The sequence below is a fragment of the Aulonocara sp. 'chitande type north' Nkhata Bay genome, linkage group LG5 (assembly GCF_057382095.1).
Source record: "Aulonocara sp. 'chitande type north' Nkhata Bay isolate Kocher_YH1m ecotype deep benthic linkage group LG5, A_spYH_male_GT1.1, whole genome shotgun sequence".
Lineage (NCBI taxonomy): Eukaryota > Metazoa > Chordata > Actinopteri > Cichliformes > Cichlidae > Aulonocara > Aulonocara sp. 'chitande type north' Nkhata Bay.
The window spans coordinates 41,346,957-41,359,297 of record NC_141348.1 but is presented as its reverse complement, the minus strand read 5'-3'; the positions used below and the strand labels follow the sequence as shown (position 1 = coordinate 41,359,297).

The 12,341-nt window shown below is 42.7% G+C and overlaps 1 protein-coding gene across 2 annotated transcripts; it reads left to right on the top strand.

The window, feature by feature from the left end:
- Nucleotides 1–3,509: 3,509 nt before the first annotated feature.
- LOC147331338 (uncharacterized) lies at nt 3,510–11,628 on the top strand. 2 transcript variants are annotated; one of them, XM_086293630.1, is made up of 6 exons: nt 3,510–4,179; nt 5,849–9,279; nt 9,448–9,601; nt 9,683–9,843; nt 10,207–10,296; nt 11,143–11,628. In XM_086293630.1, exons 2-6 carry the CDS (start codon nt 9,213–9,215, stop codon nt 11,301–11,303), a joined length of 633 nt encoding a protein of 210 aa, XP_086149756.1. In that variant the 5' UTR covers nt 3,510–4,179; nt 5,849–9,212; the 3' UTR covers nt 11,304–11,628. The 2 variants fall into 2 exon arrangements, with proteins under 2 accessions (XP_086149756.1, XP_086149754.1); XM_086293628.1 differs by having other exon boundaries at nt 3,510–9,279.
- The last annotated feature ends 713 nt before the right edge of the window (nt 11,629–12,341 follow it).

The following is a 12,341-nucleotide window of genomic DNA, read 5'->3' as shown; positions in this document are numbered from 1 at the left end:
CAATACTATACTGCTATGGTAGCCAACGTTTCAAATGCAGGTTTGACAGGTTTGTGAGTGTACACTTTATCCAAAACCTAGTGACGGTTTACTCATCTTTGCCAGTGGGTGGCTGTAGCTCAGGTCATCTGCTGATCGGAAGGTTGGCGGTTCGAACCCTGGCTGCATTTCAAGAGTATGAATGTGTATAAATGTAGTTAGGAGGCACTCAGTTGAGTGAATGTGGGATGTTGTAATAGAGCACTTTCAGTAATCCTAGAGAGTAGAGGAGCGCTATAAAAGAATCAGTCCATTCACTGTCTGAGCAGAGTGTTGTCATGTTACTTTTGCACTATTATGTTCCGGCACATGTTGTTATTACATGGCTTGATTAAGGTACACATTAGGCTGACATCTGGGGCCAGAGCTGAAACTGTTCTGGGCCAGCACAGGACTACCAGTGTGTCTGCAACTGGCCTTGTGCTGCCCCATGTGTGGGCCACATCTGGCAAAACAGATCTGGGCCACCAAAGGGCCATCATTCTTTGCGGTATGTGAGCCATGTGTAAGAACATCGTGTGGGCCAGATCCGGGCCATAACAATTTTGCTATGTGGGCAGTGCTTTAAAATTGTTGAGGTCCAGCATTTGTGTTTTGTGCTCTCTTCCCTCTTTTCTCTTTACAAAAACATCACAGAGAGGCTGACTCTTTCAAGAGTAAAGACGAGGACAGATTCAATATGTGACAGACCAATGTGCGATGGAACACTTCTACAAACTGCTGCTACTAAACACATTTGATTACATTTGGTTTGATCTGACATACAAGTCAAAATTCAACAATTCAATACCTTCACTTTCTACGGACTTAAATGCAATTTAAATGACTGAAGTGGCCTCAGCACATCGTGGCCAAACCGTCTCTTGGACTACAGGAACATATAGCATTAACTATTAACTGTGAATGACACTTGGAGGTTTTGGAACTACACATGGTGACTCTGAGATTACTTCCTTTTGGGGAAGGACTTTCTTATTTCAGTAAGATGACGCCAAACCTCTGCACAGACTGCAGCAGGATGGCACTGTAATGAAAACATGTAGGTGCTAGACTAACCTGAGTAGATGTTTCTGGTACAATTTCACTTACTTCCAATGTAGATGGAGTCTTAAAATCTGAGAAGGACAAAGCTCCAGCAACAATTACAGCACCCTAATGTTTTAAGAAATATTGAGTATCGAGGTATTTTTGGAGGTTATGTATCAGAATTTCAAGAGCGGGACTACGCCTCCAAACACGCTCCTTCCGGTTCTCATCTATATATTTCTGCAAGCTGTTCATCCTCGTTTACGTACCCCTCCCTCCCCTTTTCAATTCTTTAACTTCTTCACTTCTATTTAGTACATGGGGATCTGCCAGGCCCGGGAGTCCTCGCCAGTCTCCTTCAAAGCCTTCCCCAAACCGCAGCTCAATTCATGTCCAAGCCATTCAACTTTACCTACTAGAACGCTGTCAAACCTAAAATGAGGACGTAGGCCAAGCTAGTGAAATGTGAAGTAAGGAATGTTGTTGGGTTACTCACACTCTCATTACACATACATATAGGATCTTGGGGGTGGGCACGATACACGGAGTCCAAAGTACCATCAGGGTGTACACCCCACCCCTGGCATCGTTGCCCACCTCTCAATTTTAAATACACGTAGACATTGAGGGCTAGCAGGAGGGACCATGCGCTTACCTGCTGCTCTCTGGCAGGTAGCTCCAAGCCCTCCTGGGTTTTAAATGCACCTTAGAACACACATGCATCAACATTACAATGAGCGGGTGGAGGGAGGTTTGGAGTCTTCTCTCACCCCCATTCTCTGCGACCTGCTGGAGCAGGGGGACTAGGAGGAGGAGTTGGCCGTCCGACTGCGGTCTGGAGTGTGGGGCCTTCCTGCTGCTGCAGAGTCGGGGCGGTCTGCCTCCCCCCACCGCAGGGAAAAGGGAAACACTACCTGGGTCTGGGTGCAGTTCCCCCCTCCAGGGGCGGGGGCACCTAGACCCGGTTTGTAGAGTACGATTGGGGAGTGTGATCGTGTGTACAGCGTCTCTTTATGTCTGTCTACACGTTGGTTGAGTGTGGAGTAAGTGCATATGAGAGCATGAGGGTGGGAATGGATGTTTGTATCTGTGTGTGCCTGTATGTCTGTGTCTATATGTCAGGTTGGGTGTCAGGCGCCACCTCTCTGGGGACATCTCAGGCCCTCCAAGGTTTGGAGGCCTATCTCCCCCTACCACCACTTCCCCTGCCAGTGGCAGACGCCCTCAGACATCGGTGCGTTGGTGGTTCTTTGTGTCCGGGGATGGGCGTCCAGGTACACACCGGCTCACTCCTTGGCGGCCGCTTATCGGGGCCTGGAGCCTGGGGCTCGCTCGGGCCACTTCGGAGGTGGGGTGCCCCCGGCCTCTCGGCCTGGGGCTCGGTCACTCAGCCACGGCTGGCTGCCGGCGGAGCTCACGAGTGCGTCACTGCAACTCCCCCTGGCTTCTGCTCCGCGGCTGCTGAGTGAGCCCTCATCTGGGACTCTCCTCAGCTCTTTCCGGGACAGTGGCGCGGCTGCCCCTCTGTTGGTCTTCCTTGGTCTCTTGTGTTCTGGGGGCCTCTGGATGTCTGGAGTTTTGATCTCCTCCACACCTGCTTCACGCCCTGGAGGACGGGGCTGTGGCCCCCCCACACCCTCTAGCAGATTATTACATGAAGGAACCTTTTAAAAAAACAAAAAACAAGCGCGTCCATGCTCACAGGTGTACACACGGGTGATCACACCCACAAACTACACCCTTTTTGGCTCCTACCTCAAAGCACACTGTGTTCTGTTGATCTTATGTGCTGCACAATAATGTTTAACATTTAGTATTTACTGTCATATTCCCATATATCATTGTGATGTTGTTTATTCTATTACTCTTGTTCTCTTCTGCTTGCTTTCTTTTTTCTTTCTCAGCAGGTGATCCAGGTGATTGATATATGCTTTTTTTTTTCTCTGCCCGTTCTGTTGGTTTTTGTCTTTTGCCCTTCTCCCCCGTCCCTCTTCTCAGCTGTTTCTCTTTCCCTCTTTCTTTCTCCCCTTCTTTCCCCCAGTCAAGTCTGTCCCGTATTCAGTAAGTGAAAATAAAACAAAACAATAAAAGGTGAATCAAATGGACCATTACGGCAAGGCTGGGATGGTCAGTTTGGTAAAGTAAATCCGTTGGGCATCTTTCTTTGCCTTTAGACAACAATTCTGATGGCAAAAGAGCCAAACGGGACAGGCAAAAAAAAAAAAAAAAAAAAAAAAAAAAAAAGGAATGTTGTCTGGTTACTCATGTACAGGTAGGACAGACACAGAGCCCTATAACCAGCCAGCACTCCACAGTCAGGTTCATTTCCCCCCTACACTTGTGGACAAGAGATATTTTACTTTGTATTCTTATGGTGACATTTTATAATCATAACTATCATTGATCAGTCATTCATCATTGTTGAATCTGATGACACTATAATCTTTGTTTTATATCTATGGTAATCTGAGTAAAGATTAATGGATGCATATTATCATCATTGTAATCAAGTCTCAAATGGTATCCACAGCATTGTATTCACCGTCCAAACTGGAGGGTCCAGCAGGACCTTGTTCTAATTCATTTGCAGGCCTACATCAGAACATGCACATACAGAGTTATGTAAACACGCACGTTCGCATACACACTTATTTACACAGGGAGGTCATGTCAGGACATTCTCTAGTTGGACACACAGGCTCACAGAACTGCACAACATGACATGTCACACACTTGTTTTTCTCTAAAGTATCATCTGATGTTTGTATAAGGAGAACTTTGGACTATGGGGAGACTGTTATCATTTCCAGTAAGGTCTAACTGTGTGATGTCATCATGGGTTATATAAGGATGGGGAGCTGTCCACTCTTTGGAGAATCTGTTGCAAGTTTTCTTCCCACACTTCTGCGCAGAGTGTGTAATTAAAGATCACTATTTTGACGCCTCCCTGGACTCAGCCTGCTTTCTTCTCTTACCCAAAACGAACGAATCTTAACAATTCTTGGTGCCGAAACTCCGGCTGGGGAGGAGAGGAGCTGCGGCTGCTGCGTGGAAGGTGCCAAAACGAACGGAGATCAGCAGCTTATCTGAGTGACAAGCCAGGCGAAATAAAAGGTGAGGGCCACCTGTTGATGTTTATCCAAAGGCGCTAAAATTGGAAGTTAAAACTAAATTTAATTAAATAATATTCACTCAGTATGGGCTTCTTATGTCTGTTCATAGTGATCTTTGGTAATTAGTGTTAAAAATAGGGAATATTGGTCTGTCTAAATTTATTGCTGTTTATTTTGGGGGTGAATTTTGAGCTAAGAGGTTATATGTGTTTAAGACAATACGGTTTAAAGTGTTTAAAGAAGAGGTGGGTTGACTGGATGCCAGCCAGATGCTCGGTAGTGTAGGGAATTTGGTTTTTATTGAGTAGCAAAAACACGGTTTTGGGCCTCAGGTAATTAAACTGGGGGGGCAGAGTGCCCACAGTGAGGCTTTTAAAACAATTAAAGGTCTTTAGAACTGGGGACGCGGTCCCCTAAGAGCGCAGCTGCTCAGCGCCGTGGCGGCGACTCCTGATCGCAGACGCGTGGTTAGGCTATTTGCTCGGTTGGTTGCCGGGGAAGTTCGAGCATCCCAAACAAACCAAAGTGGTCGACGGAGACCACTTTCCTTACTGCGCTAGATTGATTGACAGGGTCGCGGACCCGGCCGTGACCAGTCAACGTCGTTGGCCTGTGAGCTTTAAGTAAAGCTGAAGGCGTGGGTTTGATACTAGCGCCAGAGGTGGAGCTCCTTCCCAGCTGCGGGAAACGGTTATAAATTAATTAGTATTTAGAAATTAGACCGCGGCCGGCGAGGGCGTTCCCGACGCGTGTAATTGATCAGCAAGGCGCGGCCTGGGCTATAGATGCTTTTAAATTTGTCTAAAAGTCAGGAATACCGGTATAGAAATAAGAAGTGAAATAAAAAAAAAATAGGCTGTTCTGGCATATGGTGTTTTCTTATGTCTATGCGGGCCCGTGTATGTAAATAGGATATAAACTACCCGTGTGTGTGTAAATAAAGTGAAAAGTAGTTGCCTGGAAAAAGGCAGAGGTGTGTGCTTTATTCTTGAAGTTGTGTATATAAAGTTTTTAAAGATCGGTTGAGTCTCTCGCTATAAGGAGGGAAACGGCGTGTATAGTAGATTGATGGGATTATTTGCATGTGTGAAAACTTTGTAGTTGTTAGGGGAGTGAATGTGAATGTGAGAGTGAATTTTCGCTGGCTTCAGGTGTTTAAACTGTTACAGTGCGAAATTTTGTTGTGAAAGGAGGATTAGAGTGTGTGTGTGTGTAGGTGTGTCTGTGAGAGAAAGACAAGGTGGGGGCCGAGTGCTGTGTGTGTGTGACTTTCTGCATGACAGAAGAGGAAGGAGAAGTAGGTCAGTTGATTTTCTGTTAAATAACAATAGTCAAGAAAAAGGGGAAAACAATAAAGTGTGGAAGTGTGAGTGAGATATTGTCTCTGACTGGGGAAGCAGTGAGAGTAGAGGTCACCTTATTCCCCTGCTGGACACAAGAGAGAACATGATTTGGAGTGTTGTGGAGGAAAATAATTAGTAATAACATCAAGCAGTTTTTGGGTTTGCAGTCAAGAACATATGAAATTTTTACTTGTGGGGTTTAAAGTTAGTAAAGAGTTAAATCTACCCTCCTCAAGACTAGGAGTGAGTGATAAATACGGGAAATGGTTCAGTTCAGTTCAATAATATAGGCAGTTATGTTTATACAAATACTAAGTGTATGTTTAGTGTATTCATACAGGTGGTTTTTTCTTAACCTGGAAACCTGAGTACGGCAGAAGAAGACAGGCCAAGCTTTGGCTCAAAAATTCACGGCTGGACACCAGAGTTGTCCCCACCCGGGAAAAAGAGGGAAGGCAAGTTTTAGGCAAGTTTCTCTCGCTGAACTGCTCTTGGTGCTGTGTCCCTGAATCTCACCAGTGTTAACCTCTGGCGGAAGACATGGAAAAAAGGAAAAGATGTTCCTGGTAAATGACTGAAACAAATTAAACCACACACAACCAGAGAAAGGTATGAGAAGTGTGAGGAACAGACACATGTGCGTGTTAGAGAAATGCCTCATTTGAGAAAAAGTTAAATTAACCCACATACAGACGCACCCACACATGCAATGAAGAAACAGCTTACATACGTGTGCACGTACAAGCAAGGTTAAAGTAGCGACACTTAACATACACCGGTTTTTAAATGATATAGTTTATCTACTACTGACAAATAAACTCTCTGGGTTGCAGGACAACAACTTAACTTCAAAAGAAAAGTCACTGGTCTGACCATCCAGTGAGGACACGACAAATTTAGTGGTTAAAAGAGTCAAATTGGCAGAGGTGGGACCAAGTCATTGTTTTGCAAGTCTCAAGTAAGTCTCAAGTCTTTATCCTCAAGTCTCAAGTCAAGTCTCAAGTAATGTCAGGCGAGTCAGAGTCGAGTCTCAAGTCACTGGTGTAAAAGTCCGAGTCAAGTCACAAGTCTGAAACTTTGAATTTCAAGTCCTTTCGAGTCTTTAAAAAAAACAAAACGAAAAAATAATGTTGCAGTTATGCTAAATGTAAATATTAGACCATGTAATTTTAAAATCTGTGTTTTTCTCAACACATGACAAAATAGTGAACTTAGAAAATATACACAAATTGTGAAATTGCACCTCTTTAAAATGCAGCTCAATTAAACCTAGCTCCAAGAATAATTTTCACCGACAGTTCTGAGATACGCTGCATGTTATTCTTGGATGCGCTTGTAGGACCGGCTTTAAAATCGCATGACAAAAATATCATACACATTAAAAAAAACTGTATCACCAACGTAGCCTGGACAACATTTGCTAGTTAGATGAAGTCAGCTATCTCATCTTAGCATATTTATATGCATATTTATAATCATACGGTTCTTGGAGTGAGTGCATACACTCGTGAAGTTTAGTAACTTCAGGTCACTGCAACAAGCCCAGGTACAGTTTACCGACAGATGGGTGCAGGACCTTGAAATGCACCGTGTAGAACGAAAGACCATCGTACGTATCATAAGTTTACCAGTCTCACAAATCGTCATCATAAATACACATTCCTTAACCGTTTATTAATAGGACCTTTGAGCTCAACGGTAATTAATTAGTAGTGGAAATAATTTCTGGTACCCATCACAGAAATGTAGCAGTGACAATAATATTGTATGCTGTAATCGCACTGGGCAATTAGTGATACAAAAAACCTGTTTTATCCTGTGAATAAAAGTATATGTTTTTGTCAATGTACCATAATAACAGAAGCGAAACGCAATATTGTGTCAGGACAATTCACTATTTATGCACAATAAATAAAGGAGCATAGCGCGACCATTTCTGTTCAGCGCCAGACTTGCTTGTAACCTATATCACTAATTATGTTATGAAAATGACGTATTAACTACTAAAAAACACTGACCTTCGTGTAAATGCTTGGAGCAGACTAACCTGTGAGCTGGAGTGTTCTGGGACGTTATATTTGGTCTTTGAATGGCTGCAATCCAGGCCATCCGTCGCGTCTTTGTTACTTCGGAAACATTGTTCAAGCCATGTTTCCGAAGTAACAAAGACGCGACTCAGTAGTCTACCTGGGGAGTTGAAGAAAGAAGAATCCGAGGGCGTTTCTTCGCTCCAAGAGGAGGTGGCAAAGAGGCCTGAAGCGTGACAGGCTGAGACTCGAGTCTGAAGCTAAAAGCTCAGCTGGGTTGTGGGGAAATTGGAAAATAAAGGGGGTGTTGACATGTATGAGTGTTGCTACATGTTTGTTTGTTTTTTGACAGACGGGTGAATTGCCCAGACGCAGAGGTCTACCCGCTCGAGAGTCCAAATTGATTGAGTCGCTACGGATGGGATGGCTCAAATTGCTAAAGAACAGCAAGTAGATGATTGACACAGTTTACTGAGCCCGCTCCTCTGTATCCAGAGGATGATTGGGGTTATCAGTGCACTTTTAAATTGACTAGAGAGGCTGTGGACACAGGTAACTGCACCACCTTATCAGGGTTATATCCGCGAATTGACAAGCGTACGCAAACACGTCGATCCACGCCTAAACGAAATATTTACACATGTCTTGAATTTGCGACGGACGTGGTGAAAAACACTTTAACAATGTATGTACATCCAGGTGTGAACACGGCGCTGGAGGATTGGATGACGTCTGTGTTTGGGCAATGGAAGGGTGTGTTTATGTCTGCCATGTTTTCTTTTATAGTTTTTCTAGGAATATTGATGATCGGGTGTTGTCTCATTCCTCTGGTAAGGCAGGTGTTGGTAAATCTGGTAAGCAGGGCCATAGACTCTGGTCCAGCTGGTTCAGCTGGTCCGGGGTATATGATGCCGTTGCGAGAGGCCGCCTGGACGGAGGAGTGAAACAAATTTGGGTAAAGGTTGGCCGATGGCCAAAGAGGAGGAGTGTGGACAAGAGATATTTTACTTTGTATTCTTATGGTGACATTTTAACTATCATTGATCAGTCATTCATCATTGTTGAATCTGATGACAGTATAATCTTTGTTTTATATCTATGGTAATCTGAGTAAAGATTAATGGATGCATATTATCATCATTGTAATCAAGTCTCAAATGGTATCCACAGCATTGTATTCACCGTCCAAACTGGAGGGTCCAGCAGGACCTTGTTCTAATTCATTTGCAGGCCTACATCAGAACATGCACATACAGAGTTATGTAAACACGCACGTTCGCATACACACTTATTTACACAGGGAGGTCATGTCAGGACATTCTCTAGTTGGACACACAGGCTCACAGAACTGCACAACATGACATGTCACATGTCACACACTTGTCTCTTTCTCTAAAGTATCATCTGATGTTTGTATAAGGAGAACTTTGGACTATGGGGAGACTGTTATCATTTCCAGTAAGGTCTAACTGTGTGATGTCATCATGGGTTATATAAGGATGGGGAGCTGTCCACTCTTTGGAGAATCTGTTGCAAGTTTTCTTCCCACACTTCTGCGCAGAGTGTGTAATTAAGGATCACTATTTTGACGCCTCCCTGGACTCAGCCTGCTTTCTTCTCTTACCCAAAACGAACGAATCTTAACACACTGCATCACATCAGCTATGCCTTCAAGTATCTTGTCCAGTCTTGTGTGTGTTTTGTGTGTGGTTGTGGTCCCGGCTGTATGGGGTGAGTTTTATTTTTAATATTTAAAATAACAAAGTGAAAATAAAATATCAAGCTAAGTCATCTTAATTCTCTATTAGTGTCTTTGTACAATATCTGTCTGCAGGATCTGTAATGCACTGCAACTTTAAGCTCTCATTCTCACTTTGCTTCAACATGTGTGTCTTACAGCTGATCACTGCCACAGTTACTGGGACACGAACGGTGTCTTCCATGATACTCAGGAATGTGAAAAGTACTGCTGTGGGGACTGCAGGACAAAATACTGCTGCAGTGACATAAAGTACAACTTTACTGAGAAAAAACAGGAACTCTGTTTCAGAAGGTGTGCTCTTCATTTTAGCCTTTTTTCCCCTTCAATGCTCCAGAAATGAGCACAAACTACAGCTTTTTTTTGTATTTGCAGGTCTGCTCGAGTGAAAAGAAGCTATCATGTAGCGTATGTGGGAATAGGGGTTCCTGTTCCCATTCTCGTATGCACGGGTCTCATAATCTGCTGTGTGACTCGTTGCTGCTGCTGCTGCTGCAGGACATCCAAAAAGAAAAATCCCAGACGAGAAATAATCAGTAAGTTTGCTACAGCTGCAAGCAGCCACACTGGCATATTATCCAGAAGCATCTTGTTTGAAATTATGTTTAATTCTTACAATGGAAAATGGCTGTTTGATGAGCTTTATGTGTTAGAGCTCTTTCCAATTGGGATGGTGGCTTACAGGAATTCTTGAAAGCAAGAAATAATCTGATGCACAAACGCTCACGAAACTGCAAAACTGTCAGTTTTACAGTTTGTGCAGGGTACATAGTAAGACACAAACACATTTTTTATCCCCATTGTCTTTAAACTTTTGATTTAAAAGTTCCGTTGTAATGACGGGAACATCAAAATTTGCTTTCATTTTCAAACTACATGAAATCTTTCGCTTTCTCTAGCGTTAACCACTGTAGTTAACACGGTCTATCAGCCTGTACCAGCAGCCACACCCATGCTCACAACTCCACCACCCTCCTACCAGGAAAGTGGTAAGTTTTTTCATTACATTTTAAAACACAATAACTACGTCAGCTCAAACGTTTTGGAGTCTCATTGAGAGAAATTGTTAGCAAGCATGGCTGATGTCACCCAGGTTTTGAGGCTAGTCATCAAATGAAGCTAATAATCTGTTTTTGCTGTGATTTTAACACATATTTGATGGCATCTGATTTCCATTATTGATGCAGTCACACCAAGGGAAACCAAAATTATTACAATCATGTAAAGAACTGGCGATTTTATTGCCTTTGATCTGATTGCTTCCATGACGGGGACCACGTCTTAAAAGCAACTTTGGTTTGTGAAGGCAACAATAAAAGGGCAATAAGAAGTGAAGTCTGTCGGCTAGCTGTCGGTAAAAGGGGGTCAAATTGCCAATAACATGTAATCTGATAATGTGGTGATTAACTGTGATATAATCAACTCTGTATACACAGAGCTTCACACTAAAGTGACTGCAGGCAGTGCAAATCAGATTGTTTGAGAATGAATGAATTTTATTCCAGTGAGACTAAACTGTAACACAGGAGTGGTTTTTCTTACCATTATGTCAACGTAACGATGCTTTTAAAAAGACAAGTCAGAGGGTAATACACTTTTATTTGATCAAGACTGGTAGAAAGCTCAAACAAGAAACTAAAGGTCTTTGTCATGGACCTACACCAAAATCCAGTAGGCGTGAGGACTTTTGGAGGACCAGTCCCATTTTTTTTTATTATGTAGCATATTTCAGACTTCAAAAGTATATTCAGTAAATTTGTTTACTTCCTTTGTTCTTTACTATTAAAGGCATACTTAGTAAATACAAACAATATATTGCTTATTTGTCTTTTCAGTCCCATTCACACAATCGCAGCCAATGGACTCCTTTCAACATCTCAGCCAGCCTTCTGCAGCAGCATTACATTCAGATGAGCTGGAGGAGCTTGAACCTTGTCATGGGCCACAATCTGTAAAAAAGGCTAAGATCCAAAAGAACTCATCTATATACGTCTAAAAAGGGACTTCATGTTACAAGATACACGATAACACAGAGTTCAGAAATATTTACGCGTGACTGTGCTAATGCTAAGAGGGTAGAGTTCGTAAGAGAGTATAATACCTCACCATGAGCAGATAATCATTGTGAACAAATGATTATCTGCTTACAAAGTCATGTCCTCTTTGGATGTATTGCTATTTATCCGGGGAAGCAATGTTGAAGTGGTGACTGGTAGATGTACAGTCTCAGCTCTTTTGATGAGTTTTATTTAGTTTTGTTTTAGTTTAAATGGGTTTGTATGATTTATTGTGAAAGATATAATAAAAAAACAACTTCTGTATATTATATTGTGATGTGTTGTGATTGAGCTACATGTTTTTCTCTGTCCAGATGCTTAAATAAATATTCCATTTACAATGTAAATTATGGGCACTGATTTTTGTGTTGTTCATTTAGCAGTAAATGAAGAAAATATAACATTTACATTTTTTTAACGGGTCCATAAAACTGCACCTGACTAATGGGACTCATTGGTTTGGTGAAATAACGAGAGGACGGTTGGCAGTCTGTGGCAGCTTCAGGCGACCTGTCTATCTGCAGAGAGCATCTGCTGTCACACGGGTGCGGTGTCAATAATATGTAGTACAACTAGTCTGTGGGTTACTTTTTCTTGTGTTGTTGTTGAACCGTCAACTGTGGAGAAGAGCTGAAGTGAAACCAAAAGTTAAAACTAATGAGAAATATTCAGACTTTACTTTTCTTTTTTTAATTTCTCCTATAAATGGTGAATTCTGCTGTTGCTCGTTTTTCTGCTCTGATCTGTCAATAGATCAGCATTCGACTGATTCACAGCATCATCCATGTCGAGCAATGTACAGCTGAGATTTTACATGGGATGATGTTTGCGGTGAGTGAGTCGACCTCTCTCTGTACAGACACAACTGTGGTAACATAAATTAAACACCGGCAAGTTGATTAAAAGCTCGCCGTGACCACTTAGCCTGATTGGGTAAGTGAATCCAGATAAGGGAATTCTGGGAATGAACTTTGCAC

Coding starts and splice junctions, on each gene's coding strand:
- LOC147331338 (XM_086293630.1), top strand. CDS start 9,213: ATGCCTTCAAGTATCTTGTCCAGTCTTGTGTGTGTTTTGTGTGTGGTT. Junction 9,602..9,682: donor CAGGAACTCTGTTTCAGAAG/GTGTGCTCTTCA, acceptor TTGTATTTGCAG/GTCTGCTCGAGTGAAAAGAA. Junction 10,297..11,142: donor ACCCTCCTACCAGGAAAGTG/GTAAGTTTTTTC, acceptor TTGTCTTTTCAG/TCCCATTCACACAATCGCAG.